The sequence below is a fragment of the Sceloporus occidentalis genome, unplaced genomic scaffold (genome assembly GCF_023333645.1).
Source record: "Sceloporus occidentalis isolate IW3139 unplaced genomic scaffold, rSceOcc1.0.p SCAF_3, whole genome shotgun sequence".
Taxonomy (NCBI): Eukaryota; Metazoa; Chordata; class Lepidosauria; order Squamata; family Phrynosomatidae; genus Sceloporus; species Sceloporus occidentalis.
In genome coordinates this window covers 81128167-81152531 of record NW_028316983.1, presented here as the reverse complement: position 1 = coordinate 81152531, position 24365 = coordinate 81128167, and the positions used below count along the sequence as shown (strand labels likewise).

Here is a 24365-nt window from a genome sequence, read left to right as displayed (position 1 = left end):
ATGTCCTCCATTTTGATCATGCCTAAGAAACATGCATTTATATGAAAAAAATTTCAAAATAATCAATTTTTTTGCGTGCCCTCCATTTTTAAAAAAAATGTGTCCTACATTTGATCATTTTGTCCTACATTTGTCCCGGTTTGGAGGTCCTGACTTATGGCAACCCTAGTCACAGCAGGTACTCAACAATGGCAACCTTTGATGGTGGCCCTGACTAAAAGGCAGAGAAATCTGAGTAACTATGAATATTGTTACTTGTGGCTTTGCTTTGCTTATATCCAAGAGCTACAGTGATGAGCAGGCTGCTGCTTCCACCTCCCTTCCCCAAAATCAACTTCTAACACAAAAAAGAGTTTTAACAGTTAAGATAAATTAAGAATAGGAAAAGGAAAGTTTCTGTCTTGACAACCTGACTGTGCCATGTTTCTGTTCGTTTTCTCTTCTAGCCAAAGCAAGAAGAGGCTTTCTGTATCACTGCTGTTTCTTTAATTGGCTTGCTTTTAAACAATTGTTGTTGCCACCATGAATTATCTGTCATATTGTTGCTGCTGTTAGAAATCTGTTGGGGAAAATGGGAAAACATGCCTAATGGCATCCTGCTTTGGGTAACAAGATTCCTAACACAAGATGTTGCTAGAAACATCTGCTTGCCTCATGGTTCATCCTCCCCTCCCATCAATGCCTGCCAAAAACACATAAATCCCCCCTTCTTCTTCTTTTTACCTGGAAGTCTTTTCGTTGTCCTTTCTCCTGCCTGCTAATGCTTTTGGCCCAGCCATTTTGAACCTGGTGCCCTCCAGATGGGTTGGCTTACAGCCCACATCATTACTGATCAAATTCATGCTGCAGTTCGAGGGTGTGGGATATATGGCCCTCCAGATGTTGTAGAATTGCAACTCCCATCAGCACCACCCAGCAAAGCCAAGAAAAACCTGTAGTTCATTAACCTAAAGTTCCACATGTCCCTCATTCCTCTTATAGTATACAGTATTTTCAAACCATGGATGGTTGAACCTGTGGATTAAAAATGTGGATATGAAGGTCCCACTGTAATATGCTTTCATTTTTTGGTTAACTTTATATTTCTATCCCTTTCTTTAGTCTAGTTTCTGGAAACAGTATAGAAATATTCCATTTAATTACTTCATTCCCCTTTTTGTGTTACGGTATCTAGCAAGCCAGACTACTACTGCATGGTAGGTACCAATGATCTGCCAATATGGCATTGTGTGGACCTGACTATCTTTAGCAGAGACAATTGTGGTGGAGCCATTTGGGACACAAACACTTGCTGTTTTCTGAGCTGCTATTGCTAAGGACTGTCTGATAAATGTCCAGTCCCCAGGGCATATAACACAAATCAAAATCAATATGTGCAGTAAATTCCATGTTCAGGCTTCAAGAGAATCATAAGGATGAGATATTTCAGAATGTCTGCATTCTGAACGCAGGGGTGCAAGTTCAAATCAGAATTCAATCAGGCTTTCGGCTCAGAATAATTTGAAATGTAGAATTTTAATACCATGAATTTCATAGAGCAAATCATGCAGGAAAGCATCAGTTGAAGGGCTGAGTTTTGTTTGACAGAATGACACATTTGTACATTAAATACACACTTATAGTGCCCAAGCCACACACATTTCCCTCAAAGCAGCAGGAATCCTACATTTTTAGAATACTTGGCCTGCAAAAAAATTCTATATGGAAAATGATGAAATACTGTTCCCAGAAAGTTCACTGATAGGCCTTGATGTAACATGGTACCTGCAAAGTTCCCTTCTGGCAACAATAAAGGCATAACGCTGGCCCTTAAAACTGAGTACCACCTGTTTTTACTTTTTTGTTTTGTTTTAGTAGCTAAAAATACTGGGGGTGGGTAGGTTGAAGGGCCTTTACAAATAATTTTAGGCCATTTTCTTACCTTTTAAAGATTTCTTTGAACAAAAGGGAACAAAAATGTAGCAAGCAATATAGCAATCTAGTAAACTCACACTTGCATTGTTAATGGAAATCATCTTCTGGTGGCGTCTTTGCAGCCGAGTGGGTACCTTGGACGTACTTTAACATAAGCTGAACGTTATACTGACTGAATAACTGTAGCTGGATGCTACCTGGATGGCCCTGCCATTCCTTGGCCATTAATTGAGATGATACCCTTGTGCCATCAAACTGCAGTTTCACTGGATGGTTGGATATGTCTGAGGAGTTACTAGATATCTTCTTTCACAACATTCTCAAAGTGCATATGTTGATGTAAACCCACAGTTGTGCTAGCAAATGCTACTACAGTACTCCAGCAAATGAATTACTTTTCAAAATTATGTTTCTAGCTGTACCTGGTGGTAGAGCACATGCTTTGTACGGAGAAGATGGCAGGTCACTCTGCCCAACATCCTAGTGCTCCCCAGCTGTGCTAAGCTCTGTTGGTATACAGTTGACCCTCTGTATCCATGGACCCTCTATCCACAGACTGAACCATCCATGGCTTGAAAATATTCAAAACAAATAGAAATTCCAAAAAGCAAACCTTGATTTTGCCATTTTATAAAGGGGACACCATCTTATGATGCCATCGTGTATAATGGGACTTGAACATCCATGGATTTTGGTAACCATGGCGGGTCCTGGAACCTAACCTCAGTGGATACCAAAAGCCCACTGCCTATGTCGTGTGTGTGTGTGTGTGTGTGTGTGTGTGTGTGTGTGTGTTTATGCACATTAGGCTTTTAAGATGAGCTGAATGTCTTTCATTTCAAGATCAGCTAAAGATTTCTTTTCTTTAAAAAAATGGTCTCTATTTTTCCCTTCAATGAGCCTGCTCCTTTTGCAACCTGCCTTCTTGAACAAACAGTCTGAGGAGAGGTTGTGTGCTGATGATGGGTTAGAACTTAGGGAGGAGCTTATTATATGCTAAAGAGGTGGAATTCTTCCCAGTGGGATGCACAAAGCTGCTGCTCTCAAAGGCAGAAGTAACTAGCTCAAGTCCCTGAAGAGGAGCACCACACAGCTCTGGCTCTGCCTCTCCCTCCATCTCTCTTTCTTTCTCTCCTGCTTTTCCCTCATCCTCTGTGGGAGCAGAAGCCTCCCTCCCCCTCCGCCTTGCTCCTCTGAGCTGGCACTGAATCAAGTCAGTGACACCACCAGCCTCGGAAATGTCTGAGCTGCTTCCCTTTGTAACTCTGGGGGGATGGGTGGCACCAGATCACATTGCTGAGGGCTGAACAACAAAACAGGCAGGAGGAGAGCAGGGGAGGAGGAGAGGGATGTGGAATGGGGGGAAGGAAGGGAGGCAGCCAGAGACCATGCCACGGCCTCCAACACAAAAACCATCCTACTGCCCACAGCTGGCCTAATAGGGTAACAGACTGTGAAGGGGGAAAGCAAATGTAGGATGGGTAAGGAGAGAAAACACACACACACAACTTCAGGTCCTAGAATTTCTAAACTGTAGCACCCAAAGGAAAGGTTTGCAGTGGGCCCTTGGTATCCACTAGAGCTTGGTTCCAAAATTGAATGCTCAAGTCCCACTATATGCATGCAGACTTATCTATCCATGGATTCTTTATCCATAGATTCAACGATCCACAGCTTGATTTTTTTTAAAAATACATTCCAAAAAGCAAACCTTGATTTTGCAATTTTATATAAGGGACACCATTTCACTATCTCTGGCTTTACTTTGCAAATGAAGATTCAGGAAGGACTCATCCCGCACTTTCTACAAGCGCGTTGATGGCTAAAAAGGCCAATCCAAGATAAACAAGTCCAGTTGCAAAAAGCACAGCAGAAAGTCTCCTTGGGTGATGTTTCCGGCTTGTGGTTCTTTCTGCATTATTGTTTCTCTTCGAGACTCGTTTGGCGTGAGTTTTCGAAAAAGGCTGCGAGGCCAGGGCGGACCATTGTGGTGATCTATTTGACCAAGCCTGAGATGTTGTTTCAGGGAGTCCTTGTATCTCTTCTTTGAGTCACCCCTCTTACGCTGACCCATGGCGAGTTCACCATAGAATACTATTTTTGGGAGGCAATGGTCCTTCATCCTAGAAACGTGTCCTGCCCAGCGCAGCTGTGTCCTCAATAGCATGGCCTCAATGCTGGTGATCCCTGCTTGCTCAAGGACAGCAACATTTGTCACATAGTCAGTCCAGTGTATATTTAGGATTGTGCGTAAACAACGCTGATGAAAGCGTTCAAGGAGTCGTAGGTGTTGGCGATAGGTGACCCATGTTTCAGACCCATAAAGGAGAATAGACAGTACAATGGCTCTATACACACTGGTTTTTGTGCTTTGCCTCAAGTGTTTGTTACTCCAGACTCTTTTGTGAAGCCTTCCGAATGCACTATGTGCCTTTACTAGTCTGTGATCGATCTCTTTATCAATCTTGGCGTCTGAGGAGATGAGGCTTCCCAGGTAGGTGAACTGCTGAACGGTCTTAAGCACAAATTTGCCTACAATGATGTGGGGATGGTAGTGTTCTTCCTGTGGTGCAGGCTGGTAGAGAACTTCTGTTTTCTTCAGGCTGACTTCCAGCCCAAAGAGCTCTGCAGCTGTTGCAAAGCAGGATGTTAGGTGCTGCAGAGCTGCTTCCATATGGGCAATGAGGGCAGCATTGTCAGCAAAAAGCAACTCACGGACTAGATAGTTTAGAGCAGGGGTAGGCAACCTGCGGCCCGCGGGCCGGATGCGGCCCGGCGAGGACTTGGGACCGGCCCCAGCCCGGTCCTGCTGCCGATTGCCGCCGGGGCCTTTGGGGGGCAATTGTCTATAGAAGCCTCAGAAACATGCATTTATATATTTTTTAAAAAATCAGCAAATTTTTTTGCGTGTCCTCCATTTTTTTTAAAACAAGTGTCTTCCATTTGAAAATTTTGTCCTACATTTGTCCTGGTTTATTTATATATTTATTTTTTTTTTAAATTATTTAATTATTTATTTTTTGGCTTTGGCCCCCCAGTTGTCTGAGGGACAGCAACCCGGCCCCCGGCTCAAAAAGATTGCCTACCCCTGGTTTAGAGTCTTAGTGCGAGCCCTCAGACGGCTTAAGTTAAACAGGCTACCATCAGTACGGTAGCGTATATAAATGCCGTCTTCTTCTTCGAGATCTGCCATAGCCCTTTGGAGCATCATGCTGAAGAAGATTGTAAATAGAGTTGGAGTGAGAACACAACCTTGTTTCACACCATCAGTTATTAGAAAGGGCTCCGAGAGAGCATCGCCATATCTGACTTGACCTTGCTGGCCTTCATGTAGCAGGATAATCATTTTGAGGAATTTGAGGGAGGCATCCTAGTCGTTCCAGGATCTGCCACAGACTTTTTCTACTCACAGTGTCGAAGGCTTTGGTGAGGTCGACAAATGTTACATAGAGTCCTTTGTTCTGCTCCCTACATTTCTCTTGCAGTTGTCTAAGGGCAAACACCATATCTCTAGTGCTCCTATGAGCTCTAAAGCTGCATTGGCTTTCAGGAAGAAGTTTTTCTGCAATAGCAGGAACTAATCTGTTCAGGAGTATCCTTGCAAGGATTTTTCCAGCGATGGAGAGCAGTCTTATGAAATGAGCATCCACGGATTTTGGTATCCACAGGGGATCCTGGAACCAAACCCTAGTAGATACCAAGGGTCCACTGTACATTGGCATAGTGAAATGGTGTCCCTTATATAAAATAGCAAAATCAAGGTTTGCTTTTGGGATTTTTTATTTTGTTACAAATTATTTTCAAGCCATGGATAGTTGAATCCATGGATCAAGAATGTGTCATTGAGGCAGTTGGACTGTAAAGGATCCCCACTCTATGGATAACAAAACCCATGGATGTTCAAGTCCCATTATACACAATGGTAAAGTGAAATGGTGTCCCTTATAGAAAATAGTGAAATCAAAGTTTGCTTTTTGGAATTTATATCTTCTTGAAATATTTTCAAGAATCCATGGATATGGAGGGCTGACTGTGGCACAGTACAGACTACTCAAAAAGGGTGGCCTCCCAACACCTGTTTTTCTACCGGAGGGAAGCCGCAGCTGCCAAACAGCACGGCTTCCCACTGGTGGAAAAAACCAGCAAAAGTGGGTTCTTCTCAAGCCGTGGCAGGGGTGTAACAAGTGCTCCACTGGTGCATTTGTTACGTAAGTGTTGCATGGCGCCATGCACACATCACACAACACTTACGTAACAAAGGTGCTTCCCATGTAAACAGGGCACCGTCATTTTTACGCCCTCGTCATGTGCTAGCTTTGTGGGGCATGTGGGAGCTCTGCCCCCAGGCATCCATAGCATGTGATGAAGGCGTCAGAAAGGCCCATTTTTACCGGGCCTGTATCTAAAATTTAAAATAGTGCTCTCCACCCCCAATTAACCCGCACCAAGGGCCTTTTGACCAAATCTATTTCCTTGCCTGGACTTCTGGACTGTGAAATCCCCAGTACTCCTAATCTATATTCATCTGTGCTCACATGAATGAACAGTTGCCTCCTGCTTCCGAAAATTTCTGACTCAGTCTTAATGAAGAAAGTGGTCAGAAATGGGGCAATAGAAGCAGCAAAATTCTGGAATTCCAGGCAACCATTTTGTTTATATTTCAACTTGGCAAATGCAGCACTCCTGAACTAGTTGGGCGTCAGGGAGAAGCACTCAGCCATGCTCTTTCCTCGCAAATATGGCTAGAGCATGGGTGGGCAACTGTGGAAGGCTAGGGGCTGCATTATCCCCCTTTGAGAACTTGGAGGACTGCATCTGCTATTGCAAAAAAGAAAGAAAGGAAAAACCTTCCCAACATCTCTAGGAGATATTGGGACATTTTCACCATATTTGGTGTTTCCTGGGCCTAGATTGGTCCACGTGGCCTTCAAAACGAGGTGGAAATGCGCCCCATGCTCCCAGTCAACATTTTGTAGTATTTGGGGGCAAAACATTTGATTTTTTTGGTAAAATTTGTTTTTGACCCCAGGGCACCCAGGGGTTTTCCACACATGGTGCAAATTGCCTTCACACACCCTAGAATGCATTTGGGGGCATTACAGAACAACAACAAAAAAACTTTATTAAAAAAATGGGCAAATATTATTTTTGAACCTTGGGGTCACGCACTCCTGGCATAGAGCATCCAAAGCTGATTCTGTACATCTCCCTTCCCCATGGGCAGATGCCTGTGTTCTAAATCAGTGCTACTCAAAGTGATGGACCCTCGACCGATGTTGGTCCCTGAGCCAGTGACTGCTTGTCCCTGGAGTATTCCCAGGAAAGACAGAGCCAATTATGCCCAGTGGGCATAAATATGGTGCAAGTCCTTGGCACAATGGGGGGAAATTGCCGGTCTTCCACATCAGAGAGCTTAAAATGCACTGTGTGAGAGAATCCCATACTGATTATGCTCATCAGATTCCCTGAGAAGCACTGTTCTAAATGCCATAATGACACAGTCATCTCTCTCCTAGGGAGGCAGACAAGTGCTCAGAGAGAAAGCATCAAAGACATAAAGGTAGGTAGATGTACGTATGTGTGTATCAGTGAGTGAGTGGGTGTTGGTGGGAGACCAAAACACAACTACATTCCTCTCATTCCATGTTGGCTGGTTAATTCCATGTCAATGTGGTGGTTAATCTGCTCCAGACTTTAGTCCAGACTTTAAAGAAACTATCCAAAGTACTCATCTGATTTTGGTGTTGTACTTGGATAGCTTCTTTAAAGCTCAGAGTGAGGCTATTATATTATATTAATTATATTATATTATATTATATCAGAATTAATGCAGTTTGACACTGCTTTAACTGCTATGGCTCAATGCTGTGGAACTGTGGGATTTGTAGCTTTGTAACAGTCAAAACAGTGTCGATCTGCCTTAATTCTGCCATGTGGCAGCAGCCTCAGAGTGGATCCACTGCCCCATTGATATGGCAGTGACCTTTGCTCCTCCATCTTCTTCCTCAGAACAGCCAAAGTTGCTCAAAGCAGCTGTGGCCCAGTCCATGTAAGAGTAAAATTCCCCCTGGGGCATAACCCATTTGTGGACAGAGCTGCATGAGGAGGTAGATCTGACCCACTGTTGTCTCAGATGCAGTTCCTGATTTGAAAGCAGAAAACAGGATTGGATAAAACATTTGTTCAAGTTCTGCTGGCCTGCCTAATCTGCTTCTATCACTGTTACTTCTCTTCAGCTCAATTCTGGCTCATGGTTGGATAAGTTGTTGCAGCCCCTCTAATGTATTCACATGACCCTCAATCCATTCATCCCCTTGGTGGCCTCCTTGCCTTTGTTAATCCCTTTTACACTACACAATTACAGCTCTATCATCCCATTTTAAATGACATAACTGTATCCTATAGAGCTTATATTTTGGGTCCCACTGGAACTCTCTCGTTGATACAGTACTTCTAATTCTCCTTCTTACAGCACTAATCCCAGGAATCCATATGATGAAACCATGACAGTTAAAGTAGAATCAAGGCACTACAATTATGGAGCATGAAAGGTCCCCTGGTCACTTGATCATTCTTTTTCTTCAGTCCAATATCAGGATCTCTGTGCTTCTTCTACAAATTTTCAGAGGCAGAAGACCAAGGGGAGATCCTATTTTGCATACCTCATAGAATTAAATTCAGCAGAATCTTACTTTGGAGTGAACCTTCTCTATGTTAGCCCTGCAACTATGGCGTGCCATTCCTAGAATGATCTGTCAAGTGAAAGGAATTAAAAATCACACACCTATAAATCAATTAAATAAAGTTGGAAATTTTCTCATGCTAAGGGGAAGCTTAGTTTTTAAAAAAAATCATGAAAGCAATTGACTTACGTTGGAATTCCAGTGCAGTAATTCCTTTATTTATTTGTTTATTTATTTAATATGCCACCTTTTCCCTAAAATGGAACCCAAGGTGGCTCACAGAGGGAATCATAACAATACAATTTTAAAAGCAATTAAACTGTGGGCTAGACAATGCTACTGTTAAGTAGATTTGTAATTGGTTGACCAGCTGAACCCAAAAGGTGCTCACCAATGGTTTATCCTCATCTTGGAGAGAAGTTTAATAGTGAACTCAGTACCCTCTAAGTGGTTTACAATCTGTAAGCCAATTGCCTCCCAACAAGCTGGGTACTAATTTTACCAACCAATGAAAGGATGGAAAGCCGAGTCAACTTTGAAGTCCTGGGACTGAAAGCTGAGCCAAAACTAACAAAATGAATACACTGGGCTCAGGACAGAACCCTGTGGCACCCTGCTAGTCACTTCTCTCCAGAATGAAGAGGAGCCATTGGTGAGTACCCTTTGGGTTCAGTCAGTTAATCAATTACAAATCCACCTAACAGTAGCATTGTCTAGCCCACATTCTACTAGCTTTTTTGCAAGAATATCATGGGGAAGCTTGTCAAAGGCCTTATTGAAATCGATATGCTACATGCACGGCATTCCCTTTATCTACCAAGCTGGTAACTATAAGAAAAAGAGATGAGAATAGTTTGACATTACTTGTTTTTCAGAAATCCATCTTGACTTTTAATGATCATGACATGCCTTTCTAAGTGCTTGCAGACTGTCAGCATAATTATCTGTCCTAGAATCTTTATATATCAGAGAGAGAGAGAGAGAGAGAGAGAGATTACTAATGATAAAGTAAAGGCATCAACCCTTATTTACCAACTTTCCTATCTTTGGGTCTGCCTGGCACAAACTTTGTAAAGTTTCTGGAACTTAATGAATAACTTTCTGTTCTCACAGTCTTTTTAATCTTCATCGTCAGCAACATTATAATAGCTTTGCAAAGATGTATTTTAAATCTACCCCAACTTTGTGTTGATTTGGGCTTTAGTCCAATTGTTAGTTATGACTACAATAAGCCCACTGGACATATCACATGCCCATTCATTCAGTGGGTCTATTCTAGTTCGATCAAACAATTCGATTTAGTCCAGGAATGGGAATGATGTGGTCCTCTAGATATTGTTGGACTGCAAGTCCCAACATTCCTTCCCATTGGCTTTGTTTGCTAGGGATGCTGGACCTTGCAGTCCAACAGCATCTGAAGAGCTGTATAATTCCCACCTTTGATTTAGGCTTTGATATTTATCTTCTGCTTTTAATATGTTGATTTTACTGTTGCTTTTAATTTGTGTTTTTATTGTGCTTTATCTTATGTTGCTTTGGCATCAGGGAGACTTATAAATGGAATGAGATAAATAAGGGAGCATTCAGAGAGCGGGGACATTCCCTTTACTGGTGGAGGAAAAGTGAAAAGAAAAAAAAATAGCTAATGAGTTAGAGAATTGTCTTGTTACAGTTAGTATCATGTTTGCAAAATGTTTTCAGAATTAGAGGATATTAAGAACAAAATATGTCAGATTATACTTTCTTATATGCCAGCAGAATTCCTTCAGGAATAAAAGAGTCATCTTAGAGCCAAATGAAAGTGCAGCAAGTCTGTTTTAACTGGATGCAGAGTTTGGAACCTGTTTCTAATGCTATAAAGTAGGCACTCTACATTTGCAGCTTTGACTTTTGCAGATTTGATTATTTGTGGTAATATGTCCTCTCTAGGAATCTCTAGGTCAGTGATAGCGAACCTTTTAGGGGCCGAGTGCCCAAACTAAAAAGTCTTCCAGCACCAGGTGTTACCCAGTGCCGGGGGTGGGACTTCCGTCTTCCGGCGGGGGTGAGACTTTCACCCTCCAGGGGGCAGGACTTCTGAGGTGGGACTTCTTCCCCTGCCCTCCTGGGTGTCCAGCCTTTCCAGAGACAGCTGAAGGCCTGAGGGGGTGGGAGGGAAGATGAAAAACTCCAGTACAACTCTTTTTGCAGAAACAGCCTGCCAGTCCCAGCTGTTGATAACTCAGCACACAAATGAAGGCAACCTGCATGATATGTTCAGCTTAAAAGTTAAACAGATAGAGTAATAAACTGCACTCTTATCTGACCCCCCATTGTGTCAACTGAAAACCATTTTGATTCTCCATGTTCTGAGAGTAGCTTCTTGTCCACTTTATAGATTACATATCAGGATAATCAAAGGTTGTGCAATTCCTATTTGTTTTAAAACAGTCTATAGTTTTTCACAATCTACACTGTCAAAGGCTTTGCCATAATCTATCATGCATAGTCTGATTTTCTCCTGCACTCTTTGCTGCACTCCGTTACCAATATATGTTTGTAATATGAAGTCTAGTGCCTCATCCTTCTCAGAATCCAGCTTGGATCACTGGTGTTTCTACATATGATAAAACTCTTTACTGCAAAATCTTGAGGAGCAATTTGCTGAGATGAATACAATAGTCTAGTGATTATTATGATCTTAGTTTTCCCCTTTCCTGGAACTGAAATCTATTTTGTGTATTTGCAGTCTATGGGCCATTGTTTTGTTCAAATTGGATATATTCTGACTCTATAGCTCGAAACAGTTCTATTAGTATGCCTTCTCTTCTTAGTGATATAGTTCTCCCAAGTGCTTTGAGAACATCTTCCACTTCACTTTCTAAAATTGTAGGCTCTTCATCAAAAGCTTCTGCTCTAAAGGAACTCATAATTCCTTCATTTCTTTTGTATAGTTCTTCAGTGTATTGCTTCCATCACCTTTTTATTTTCCTCATCATATAGTGCACCTGCATCATATGCGGGTGCATTATACGCTGCTTTCAGTATACGCTGAAAGTAGCACTGCTTCTTCTGGCACCATGCACCAGGAGAAACAATGGTGCACGCGGCTGTCCACAAACACAAGCCCCATTACTTGCAATGGGGCTCGAGCATACGCATTTTTTGTGGGGGGGGGGGTCCGGAACGGATAACATATCCCTCTGTTCGCAATTTAGCAACCTTACTCTTGCTTTAAATTTCCCTTTGACTTCTCAGATCTTGTGGAAAACAACTCATTGCAAATACAGCTCTTTGAAAACATATGTTTGGAATTTGGCAGGGAAAAACTGTGGGGGAGTAGGTGGGAAAAAGATTGGGCATCTCTCCCAAGTCTTCTACACACACACACACAAGGGAGTTGATATGTAAAGTAACAATACCAGGAGAAACATGGGTTAAAATAATTTACTATTTCTGACTCTTTAAAATACAGTGACTCTGTGCTCATAGTACAGAGCTCAGCTTCTTTGGTTAGGTAAAATGAGGGCTAACACTCATGGATTTAGTTAAGGATACCCATAATTTTCAAGCATAATTTGAGTGCTGTCATGTAGTTATACACAAGGGAACCTTTCTAATGTCAGCTTCCTTCAGTCCTTCATTACCTGTGGCTACACCATGTATCACTTTAGCTCCTGTAGTCATAGATCAGGGATGGGAATTGTGTGGTGGCCCACCATGGCACCCAATACAGACCTCAGATCACCCAGCCATCCTGAATAAAAAATCATGCTCCCATGCCACCTGCCTTCCTGAGACAAGGAATGGTTTTGCCCACCACTGTTATCCCTTAGCTATATTATTTACCAGAATACTCTTTCCCCATCACATCCCGTGAGGTTGATTATTAGGAGATGGTGACTGGGTTATGGAGATTGGAGACCCAGCCAGCTTCATTGTTTGAAAGAAATTTCAAGGCAGCTTTGTCCTAATCCTAATGCAGCCCTCTATATGTGATGGGATTGCAACTCCCAGCACTTCTTGCCATTGGCTATAGTGGCTACTGCCAATGAGACTTGAAACTTTGCCACTCTTGCTCTAAATACTCTGGTGTGGTATTGTTTGGTTTCAAGTTGTTTCCAAGTTAAGGTGACCATAAGACGAACCCATCACAGGGTTTTCTTGGTAAGTTTCTTGAGAGGGAATTTGTCTTTGCCATCCTCTGAGGATGAGAGACTGTGACTTGCTCAAGGTCACCCTGTGGGTTTTCATGGCCAAGTGAGGATTCAAACCCTCCAGAGTCATAGTCCAACGCTCAAACCACAACATCATGCTGGCTCTCACTCTAAGCACTAACCACACCATTACATTGCTAATTTACATGTGCTTCAATGGCAATGAAAGAAAATAATGTCACTGGGGATGTGCCAATATAACCTTTATCACAGAATAACCACTAACTGCTGGGATTAGTCAATTTAAGCAGGAAGCTTTCCAGTCCTAGGCACCTCCTTTTCTAGTATTCAAGCCCCATGCACTCCTATGGACTGAGCATTTAACTTGTACAACTCTTCTTGGGAAACTTTACCCTTGTCCACATCTTCCTTGAATTGTGAGTAGCCAGATCTGAATACAACACTTCAAATCAGGCCAGAACTGACTCTGGAAAAAAAAAAGCCACACAAAAACACAACCCTGTTGCAGCCCAAGACCGGGGAATGGATGGTACATTCTGTTAATGCAGCCTGAAATAGAATTGACCTTTTGTGCCTTACCGGCACATTGTTGACTCATGATCGGTTTGTCATCCCCTCAGTGGTTAAGATGCTTAATCATGTATTTTTGAAGTTTTTGTAGGTGTGAGGGCAGCTTGTTCTCTCACTGTAAATCAGCTTCCCATTAGCACAGCTGTAAGTGGGTATCTGATTATCTATTAGTACATTAGAGACTCTTGCTGCGCTGCTTCCATTTGTGCAGCATAAAAGCTGGAGTATTTTTGTCGTGGCAATAGATCAACTTTTGAGATATGCTTTAGAATGCAAAGGCAACATCTGCTAAAGTTCTGAAGCGATAGGTAGGGCTGTGAAGCCCCAGCCAAGGTGAGAATGAAAGAAACTTTCAATTTTTCAGTTTTCTGATTGTCTTCGTGGACTCCAGCTCTCTAATCTACCATTTATCAGAACTACATTTTATTCTTATGAATCCTTCCTCTTCTCCTGAACAGTTTGTTCTTCAGTGGCTCACGTTGTAAGGAGAACACAGCAACTAAACGGCATAGTGGTGTTAACATCTTGAATAATGTTTGAATAAAGTTCGCTGAAGTTGGGTTCAATCTAGCCAACTATTCTAATTATTAGTATATTATATGAGAGCCAGTGTGGTGTAGTGGTTTGAGCATTGGACTATGACTCTGGAAACCAGGGTTTAAATCCCGGTTTGGGCATTTTAATCCACTGAGTGACCTTGGGCAAGTCACACACTCTCAGCCTCAGAGGATGGCAATGGCAAACCCCCTCTGAAGAAACATGCTAAGAAAACCCCATGAAAACCCCTTAGGGTTGCCATAAGTCAGAAATTAGTTGGAGGCACACTGCAACAACAAACATTTTAGTATACTACTAATCCTTATGAACTTGTACATTCTTCTTTGAAGCTGAGTGGTTTGGCTTTTCCACCACCTGAATGACACTTCTATACAGTGGATGGCACCTCTATGCTCTCTCTATATTGAATTTTAATATCTTGTGTCGTGTTATTACGTATAAAACATGTGAAGAAATTAGACTTGTTTATTCTGGAAATAAGAAGTGCCAGAAGAGAATTTATAATTAATTAATTAAGAGAATTTATTATAAGATAATTTTAAAAATCAATTATGTATTATAGAATTATGATAATATTCAAGGCCATCAATCAGAGCTGACCATTTTTCATTTGTATTAATTTAAATAAGAGAGATTTAAGGCTTAACAGCCCTATTACTTTTAAAGCAATTAGGAAGTGTTTAATTTCAGTTATGATTGTATGGCCCAAATATATAAGACTAATTCTACAGGATCAGACCAAATATTTGCTTCTCTTTTATTCTATCAATGGCCACCAAGATGTCAAAGATTGGTAAGCACTAGCTCTGCTAATATGATCAAGAGCCAGCTGAATGGTCCTATGTCTAGGAAGTGCAAAATAGTTAAGGCAAGAAATTACAGTAAAAGTTTTGGCAAGGCAGATTTCAACATCATAAACAATTAAAAGGGTCATCAAAAATCACTGACCAGAGTAGAAATCAGAAAAATCCCTGGACAAACAAGTCCATGTTTAATTAGCAACAGAAACATCTGAGATTGGGAGCCTACCTGATTTCCATGGGGAGATCTTTGTACATGGTAAGCGCCACATAATACAGTCAGCTCTCTCTGTTCACAAAGTCGGCATCTATGGTTTAATTATCCATGGTTTCATAATATTCAACAAGAAAGCCCAACCTTGATTTTGCCAATTTATGTAAGGGACATCATTTTACTACACCATTGTATATAATGGGACTTGAGCACCCATGGGTTTTGGCATTCATGCAGGATCCTGGAACCAAAGAACCTGCTACCAAATGATGATGTTTGTCGTCAAGTCATTTCTGGGGCTTTCTCAGCAAGAATTGTTCAGAAGGGGTTTGTCTTTGCCTTTCTCTGAGACTGAGAGAGTGTGACTTGCCCATAATCAGCCAGAGAGTTTCCATGGCTGAGCAGTGATTCAAACCATCATCTCTGGTATCACAGACCAATGTTCAAACCATTATACCATGTTGGCTCTCAGATATCCCTAGCAAATTCCAACCTATTACAGGAGTTTAGATTAAATGATTCTTCAGGAAACCTTCCCCTACAATTCAAAACAATTTCCATCATATCTCACTCTAGGCCTCTGTGTTCCATGTGCAAAAGGATTATGTTCCTCAACTCTGCTTGAAGTTTCTATCCTACCCCCTTTTGCTTCATGTTGTGTTGGTAGGTTTGATTGTATGGAGCACCATCCTGTGGTACCTTGCAGCATGGCATCCTCTTCGAATAAAGCAAAGCACTGTGTAGAAGAGATGCTGCAGCTCTGGAGCACAAAGGGAAAGAAAAGACTTCCTAAAGACAAACACAGATCCAGTTCTTGTCGCATATAGTTATATGTGAAATCATCCACTAAAATGTGGTGCTCCGTGTGGTACTTTCTATAGTGCTCTCTGCTCTATATCATTTAAAAGATTCATCTTGCCTCCTAGTGATTTTTGTTGTTTTGTCCTAACAACTGTGATATTTTAATTATCTGAAAAAGCATAGCTTTCTTGTCATTCTTGAGTTTGCTGAACTCCTTTTGTCAATTGCAATGTATTTAAACAAATAATTTTACAGCACTGTCATTTCAACGTGGAGGCTACTGCTAAGTAATCAAGCAATCTAAAAGGTAAAGTTATACCTTTAATTCTTAAACAAGAGTTAAAGCATCAAAATGGGTTTGAATTAACTGAGGAAAGATGACTGACATTTATCTTTGCCAAACTGATCTAAGATTATAATGTGATGTTCTTGCTTAATTGGGGGGGGGGGGTGGATGGATAATAAAATGCTCAAGAGAGACACAGGGCTCATAAACAGTATGGGCTACAAAATTTGGAGGGCTTTCAAGAAAATAACCTTCAGTGGGTCTCAGCTGACTTGCAACAGATCAGACACAGAACAGAGAAATGTCTGTGCATCTGATCAACATAAGATACTGTTTTGGTAACTAGTATTAGTCATACAGGAGTGGTTTCTCTGCTGGCTCTAGGACCAAACTTGGGCAAATGCTAAAATTTGTCAACTTTTGGAGTCAAGCCTGTTTATGAGAGTCTGTGTGGTGTAGTAGTTTGTGCATTGAATTACATCTCTGGAGACCAGGGTTCAGATCCCCATTCAGCCATGGAAACCGACTGAACAATCTTGGGCAAGTCACATTCTCTCCGTCTCAGAGGAAGACAAAGGCAAACTCCTTCTGAACAAATCTTGCCAAGAAAATCCCATGATAGGGTCCCCTTAGGGTTGCCACAAGTTAGAAAAGACTTGAAGGCACACAACAACTGTTCATGAACAGTTAGAAAGGACACACTCCGGTGATACTGTGTTTCATGACTGTGCTCATGTTTGCCTTCTTAAATTTAAGACTTCCAGTGTCTGGAATTATCAATAGATAATTCTTCTGTTGCCTTCTAGTCACCTGTCATCTGATGGCAACCCCATGGATTTCCTAGGATGGTCTTAGGAAAGGAACACTCGGAGGTCATTTTGCTAGCTCCTTCCACTGATATATAGCCTACAGCACCTGACATTGCTTGGGATTAGAAAATGCTGATTATTATTTTATTGTTTATATTATGTTTTTCACTCAAACCACTGTATGTCTCTCAAAGAGGACCTTCTGTCTAGGCAGCAAATAGGACTGGAGCCTACACTACTAATTTTATCTAGGAAAATTCAAAGACTGGGTCTTATGGAAAGGAATCTAGTAGCACCCTTGAGACTGAGAGGAAAGAAGTGGGTCCCATAAGCTTTCAGACTTAAATCTACAAAAGCTTATGCCACCAACTTCTTTCTTAGGGCCAAAAAAGACTGCAGAAATAATCCAGTTTGAGACCTCTTTAACTGCCCTGGCTCAGTGCTAGAGGATTCTGGGAACTGTAGTTCTGTGAGACATTTAGCTTCTGGTGCTACAAGAAACTACAGTTCCCAGAATTCCCTAGCACTGAGCCAGGGCAGTTAAAGTAGTCTCTAACTGGGTTGTTTCTGCAGTGTGTTTTGATCCTTAGTCCCGAAAATGCTATAAGATCTCTTCTCATACCTATTCAGGAAAACTGCACCAAGCATAATTTGGTGGGATAAAAAGTACAAGCATTATTTTAAAATCAAATTGCATATCAGCCAATAGGGCGTTTATTGAACTTAAATGAGTTTAAATGGGGGAAAAACATTTTTTGTGTCACATTGAAAAATACCTTAATTTTGTGATGAAGCAAGAGAGCACAAGAAAATTCTAGTATGAGTTCTAATTTTTCAATTGAGTCTGTTTCAAAACATAACAACATTGTGTCAGTTACAGTTACTCAAAAATAACTCATGGAAGGACACTATTTCTGTAGGAAGAAATTACGCACCAAATTCCCGATTCTGCCACTCCTTGTCTCTGATTTTACATGTCACTATCTATTTTTTAGTTTTCAAAACATAACAATATAACAAGAATAATTACCTGGGTATACTCCAGACAGTGAGAATGTTAGAAATACCCTTTTCTCAATGCTCTTTTTAAACAAAGGTGATCATGTTAACATATTCCAAACAAGGATTATGCAATAAACTAATTATACTATTCTCAGTGTTTGTTTTTAGCTGTAATATTTACTTCACGTCCCTTCTTGTCAGGGACAATTTAATCTTAAGTATTATTTGTTCCTAATTAGAAAGCAAAAAAGTACAGTTGTTTGAAAATCAGGTTCCTCTACATATTTCAATGACAGTACTATTGAGTAATCTTTATTCTGATCTGTAGAATTTGTGGGTGAGAGGTGCAAATCCTTTACGCATATACTCAGTGGTAAGCCCCACTGAGTTCAACAGGATTTATTCCTACTGGTGTAAGTTCCATCAAATTCAGTGGTACGTACCTCTGAGTAAATGTGATTAAATTATTTTTTGTGCCATCACCTTTGGCTTTATTGTTCCTGACAGGTGGCCCACTACAGAGGACCAACAAGTGACAGAGATTCTGCTTGTCACTTTAACACACTGACAGGATGAATGTAGCTATAGTTTCTCTCCTCCTGTTACTTCTTCAATGGTTCTTGTTGCCTGCTCATCCTTCCTGCCTGCCCCTAATTAGGTAAGGCAAAATGAGAACCCTGCTCCTGAAGAGGAAGGTGAGAGGAAAGAGACAACAGCAACAACAAGGGAGGTGGGGAGAGTAAGGTCTGAGTAATAACAATCCTCGAACTATGTTAAACATACCCATCAAAGGTCATATGGTGATGACTACCTCTACATGAGCTCCGATTATGTGTTCTATGTCAAAGGCTGAGACCTAACAGAATGAAAGGCTTTAGTCATGTCACGGCAAAGCTGCTAGGCTCACAGCAAGTCTGAGACAGATGTGTCTTAGTTTGCTGGTGATTGGATGAGGTGCTAAGGGACTTTCTGTCTGTCAAGCAAAGTATGCAACCTCAATGTGAACAAGGCACTCCATGGGTTAATCTGCTTGAGGAGGCGGCAAAAACTAAAGGACAACTGATGTAGTGGGATCATTTCCGCTAGCCTGCCAAGTTGTCAGGGTTTGCTGAAAGCTAATGGGGAGCAGCTGAGCTTGTCCCATAGGCCCTGTCATGTTAGACTGAAGAGTCTAATAGGAAGAAATGGCTTTGCTCAGACACTGAACAGGATTCCCACATAGAGCTCCTTCATATGTTACAAAGGCAGTTCTCATCTGAACTTCACAGTGCCACACAAAATGGACTGAATCTCACATGTCAGGAGCCATGGGGATTGCAAAGAACTAGAGAGACATCTTTCCACACCCTTTTGTAATGTAAGTGGAGCGTTACTTGTATTGTGATTTACAACAGATTACTCCCTACTGTTTTCAGAACTATTAGCAGTCTCATGGTCTTCAGCTGTATGTGGTTGGAGTTTAGACCCTTGTTCTCAACCAGGATGTTTCCCTATGATTTTGAATAAAAAGCCTTGCCATCATAAACATGTTTGGCAGCTTCTTTAAAGTGGAGGGAGGGAACAGAGATGGATTGGTACAAACAGATTCAGGTATGTGGAGCTTAAAAGGTCTGATGTAGGCTCGAGACAGACCGCCTGCAAATGGTGGTCTGCAGGTGCCCATTTTAATTCCGGAGGGATGCCGCAGGCGCCAAACGACACAACGTCCCTCCGGAGTAAAAAGAACTTGGTGCACCCGTGACATAAGTGATGCACAGCGACGTGCGAACGCTGCGCGTCCCTTACATTAAGGTGGTGCCCATGTGGATGGGACACCACCATTAAGACGCTGCCGTTCACACTAGGGTTCCAGACCATGTGGTTGTGGCAAGGTCTGGAACCCTAGTATCACTGCCGCCATGCCACTTTTGACCCATCTGTCTCGGGCTGTAGTTTGCAGTCTACCAGAAAAAGCAGAGAAATGGCATGGACAAATATAAAAAACTGAATAAAACCTCTCCAAGCACACTCCTTACTTCACATCTGTTTACATAAGAACCTGTTACACTGGTTTTTACAGCACTGTGCAAGCATCTTTGTTCTTTCCTCCAGTGTATATACATGACAATTAAAACAACAGAATTGAATATAAATCCCTCTTGCCTCCTAGCCAATTATCTGTAGATATCCTTTCTTCCTAGTATAGCATTTGATAGAAAACCCTTTTGCCCAACTTTCAGTGGCTAACATATTAACATAAACTGCTTTGAAGTACAGTCTTCCTAAATACTATTTGTACAAGCACACATTAAAAATAATAAATAAACTTTAAAGAGATAAATTCCCAATTTTTGTCTGATGTTAAATTCACAATTATTGTCTGATGCCAAATTTTGATTTCCCAGCATTTCGCTTTCTTTTCACTGGCCCTATCTTGACTCCTTCCCCTGCCTTCCATTATGGAAACTATACCAGTTAGGAAATTCACAGTCTGAGTTCTAATCACATTTATTCTTAAATCAATGCTATCTTGGCCATACATATATTAAAATAGAAGACTTGAGGGGAGGGTGATTGAATTCATTAACCTTCCACTTATGACACTATAAATAAGATATTTTTTTAAAATCATGCTAAAAGATTTCAAAATCATAGCTGTTCAGATTTTATTACAAACAGTGTTTGCTTTTATTGAGTAGACCTCTCTAATGGGCTATTTTCTCATAGTAGACTGTATTTCAAAATAAGTTGGTTTGTTTTATTTTTTAAAAAGTCCTTAACATATATAAACTCAATATTGAGTTGAAGAATAAATCTGTTTAGGTACGGTAATTTGTTATGAAGTGTGAGCAGATAATAGTACAGAATATGTGAAACAGAGATGACTCATATACTGGAGGAAAACAAAGAGGCTGGTCTTCAGTTTATATAAGCTAATTGTGGCCCCATTGCATTTGGTACCAGTGTTTGTTTAATGCATACTACAAAGACCCTGTAGGGTTCTACTGTATTCTGCAGTGGGAGCAAAATTTACCTCCAAAGATGAGCTCATCTTCCAATTAAAGTTACCTTCCATGCTGTTATAACGTAAAGTAGATTTCATTTCCCCGTTCCTGTTTACTCTCTAAAGTGCACACCACCTCTTGCATAAAATGAAGACTTGACCCAAAGTGATTTCCCAAAATGTTTACGTTCCTCCAATACTACCGAACCAATATGTGGTTAACATTATTATCCTACCCACCCAAGAAACTGAAGAAGAATCACCTCTTGTTACATGATCTGGATATGTCAGGCTCACACAGCCCTACTCTGGATCAGGGACTTCAGTTACTTTTTGTGGCTTTGCACAAATGTGCTAAGTGACAGCACACCACTTTGCACTTGTGTACGAGTTTCAGGCTTGTGCTTTAAAGAGAAGATGAGTGCTCGCACGGTCTTGCGGTAGGGTCCGTTAATGAGACGGGAAGAGAGATGAAAAGCTTCTCGCTCAATATTTTCCACCAGCGGGTGCCCAATCTGAAAACAGAAAGTAAGAAATGAGATCCTTACGTTTAATAAGGAGACTAACTGTTTGAAATTGGAGGCTGGTTTCTTAATCAGTTCAAATTCAAGGAAATCCACTTCACATCACAAGTAAAACAGGAAGAGCAATTTAATTTCACTCCAGCAATTAAAGAACAAGGCACTGTGGTCAGCCACTTTTTGCCAACCCAACAGGAAACTAATCTGCAGCCAACCTGAGGTATCAGGTTCAAGTGCAATTACGAATGAAGTAGTATTGCCTCCAATAACATTCACTGATACAGGACACTTTTGATAGCATTTCAAACTCAACTCCAAAACCAAATCCTAGATGCTCTAAATACTTGGCAGGACTGACTGGCGGGGCTGTAAAGGGAAATGTAGACTCTGTGAGCAAGTGTAAGGAGGTGTAATTAAGAAAACAGAAAGGGATTTGCTAGATGTTAATTATGAAGTTATTGCTTCAACATGTGCCAAGCTATGTAATTTGGCACAGCTGAGACATCTAAATAAATTATATAGAAATAAATGAAAAGCAACTACTGCATAGCAAGAAAAGGTTTATTTCTCTTTTGGCCATTAGTACTGAGGAATTCTATAGCTAAGGAGAATCCAAAAAGCTCAATGGTTACTATCCTCATGTGTATTTCACCTCCACTGTGGCTACAGTCATTTTCTTCTCTTACCTGTACATTACATCAGAATTATGTTTTTAGTATTCTATTGGAAGCAATGTACTCCACAGGATCACTCATTACACTGTTTTGTAAGACTATGAATCCAAAATGCAATGTCCAAAGCTCATTAGACCAATGCCTTTGAGTATCTTCTACTTCTGTTTCAGCCATGAGAAGAGCCATACTGAATGAGATCAAGGCCTATATAACTCACCATGCTCTTCCCACAGTAGTCAACCAAATACCTATGGGAAACTCAGAAGCAGGTCATGAGTGAAACAGGTCCTGATACTGCTTTCCCTTCATTTTGGTTCCCCAGAAATTGATCTACAGAGGCACCTCGTTTCTAGTACTAAAGGGAATGTATATCCACTATGGCTACCAGCAAAAGATATGAGAGATGTAGAGAAGAGACAAAGTCTCTGGGTGTTGTAAAAGATTATTCTATTCTTACAAGCAGCCTGATGCATTTTAACCTAGAAATATTTAGTGGCCTTTTCCAGGGAAGTACAATTTCTAAATTGTCCAACAATGAAGGCATCTTGTTTCCAATACTAAAGGAAATACTACCAGCCAAAGACAGCTACATCCCCAGTGACTTGTGTGAAAAGCTGTGTAAATTGGCAGTCACAGATACTAAGCAATGGTAGTGAATTCCAGAGCAAACTATAATGCTGGGTGCAGAAATACATCCTTTTATCGGTCCCAAATCTCCCACCACTCAGTTTCAGCAGATGACCTTGAGTTCTAAAATTATGAGATGTAGAAAAAAGATCCCTATCTACTTTGTGCATGTCATGCATAATTTTATACTTTTCCACCAAGTATATAAGCTAAACAACCCCAAATGTTAGAATCCTTCTTCAGGGAGCATGCTCTAGGCACCAGATCATTTGGGTTGACATTTTCTCTACCTTTTGTAACTCTACAAAAGACTATTCCAGGTGCAGTGACCAGAACTGCCCACAATACTCCAAGTGTGGTTGCAAGTTAAACTTGTATGAGAGCAGTATGATATTGATAGTTCTATGTTTTCTTTCCTTTCCAGTTATTCTCAAAATGAAATCTGCCCCACTCTTTTTTACAACAGCCATGTACTAAGTTGATATTTTAATTGGGCTAGCAACTATGATGCCAAGATGTCCTTCTTGGTTAGTTACTGTAAGCTGAAATCCCCTGACAGGATATGCGATGTAAGGATTTTGACTTAGGCTGCATCTGCACTGCAGAAATAATGCAGTTTGATACCACTTTAAATGCCATGGCTCAATGCTACAGAATTCTGGGATCTGTACTTTCTTGTGGCACCAGAGTTCTCTGACAAAGAATGCTAAATATCTCACAAAATTATAAATCCCAAGATTCCACAGCATGGTTCCATGGCAGTTAAAGTGGTATCAAACTGAATTATTTTTGCAGTGCAGATACAGTCTTAATCTAACTCTGCTAAAGTTGTCTTGAATGGGTTTTGACTATCTGGACCTAGGTTTGGAGCCTGTGCAGGCATAAACATGAGTAAGGTTGCCACACTGTTTTCCTACTAGGGTTTTGTGCCTAATAGCAGTCTTAATGGGAGATACTCAGGCATTCAACAGGAGTAATATTCACAGTATGCCAATGCTACGCTTAGGTGTTTATAGTATTACATATCAATTTTCACCTGCTTTATTTCTGGAACTATCATCAGTGGTTTGCACAGTCCACACGTCATCGTCCATCCTATCTAGATAAATAATTTACTCACAGACTCCTTTATGAAAGTTTGAACATGATTGAAACAGGTGCAATATTTATAGTCTAATCACTGTGGCACACTTCTTTGTATCCTCCTTCATCGTTTGGACTTTATTCTTTTAAACAAGTTACCACTGATTTGGAATTTTTCCACATTTCTGTGTATATATTTCTCTACAGTGCCCATACTTCTGTACAGGGATTGCAGTGGAACAATATTGCAAATCCCACCTCCTCCACATTTTCATGGTGATACATCAAGATGTTGCTCCTGCTCCCCATATGTGCATCCATACACATACACACACTTTTCCATGGGTACCCTGTAGCAAGACAGTGGTTATCCAGATTATTTTAGCAAATTTTGCTCTGGTCTTAGTAAAAATTCTCTTTGAGAGCCTTCCATTCAAGCAAGACCAATAGAACAACATTATAACACCATAGTTGCATTATTAAAATAGAACAAAACAGCAACTCCTGTGTCTGGTTCACAAATAACGGAGACTTTTTTTTACAGCAAGTAGTAGAGAACTAGTGAGGTGCTGCTGCTAAGCAATCACCATTATTTCTCTTGCCTACCTGCTCTGTTACTAAGGGGTTGCTGTTGCTTTCCTACTCTGGCTGTGCGTGTAAGGACACTTGCAGATGTAAAAAAC

General features: G+C 40.9%; 1 protein-coding gene across 1 annotated transcript in view; it reads right to left on the bottom strand.

Annotated features, from left to right (window-relative positions):
* Nucleotides 1-17483: 17483 nt before the first annotated feature.
* The window catches only part of TCEANC2 (transcription elongation factor A N-terminal and central domain containing 2), a 19765-nt gene continuing 12883 nt past the window's right edge, over nt 17484-24365 (bottom strand). Inside the window, exon 6 of the mRNA XM_089515203.1 lies at nt 17484-21292. Within this exon, the coding sequence (XP_089371329.1) occupies nt 21104-21292 (189 nt within the window). The 3' untranslated portion in view covers nt 17484-21103. The remainder of the gene's footprint in view (nt 21293-24365) is intronic.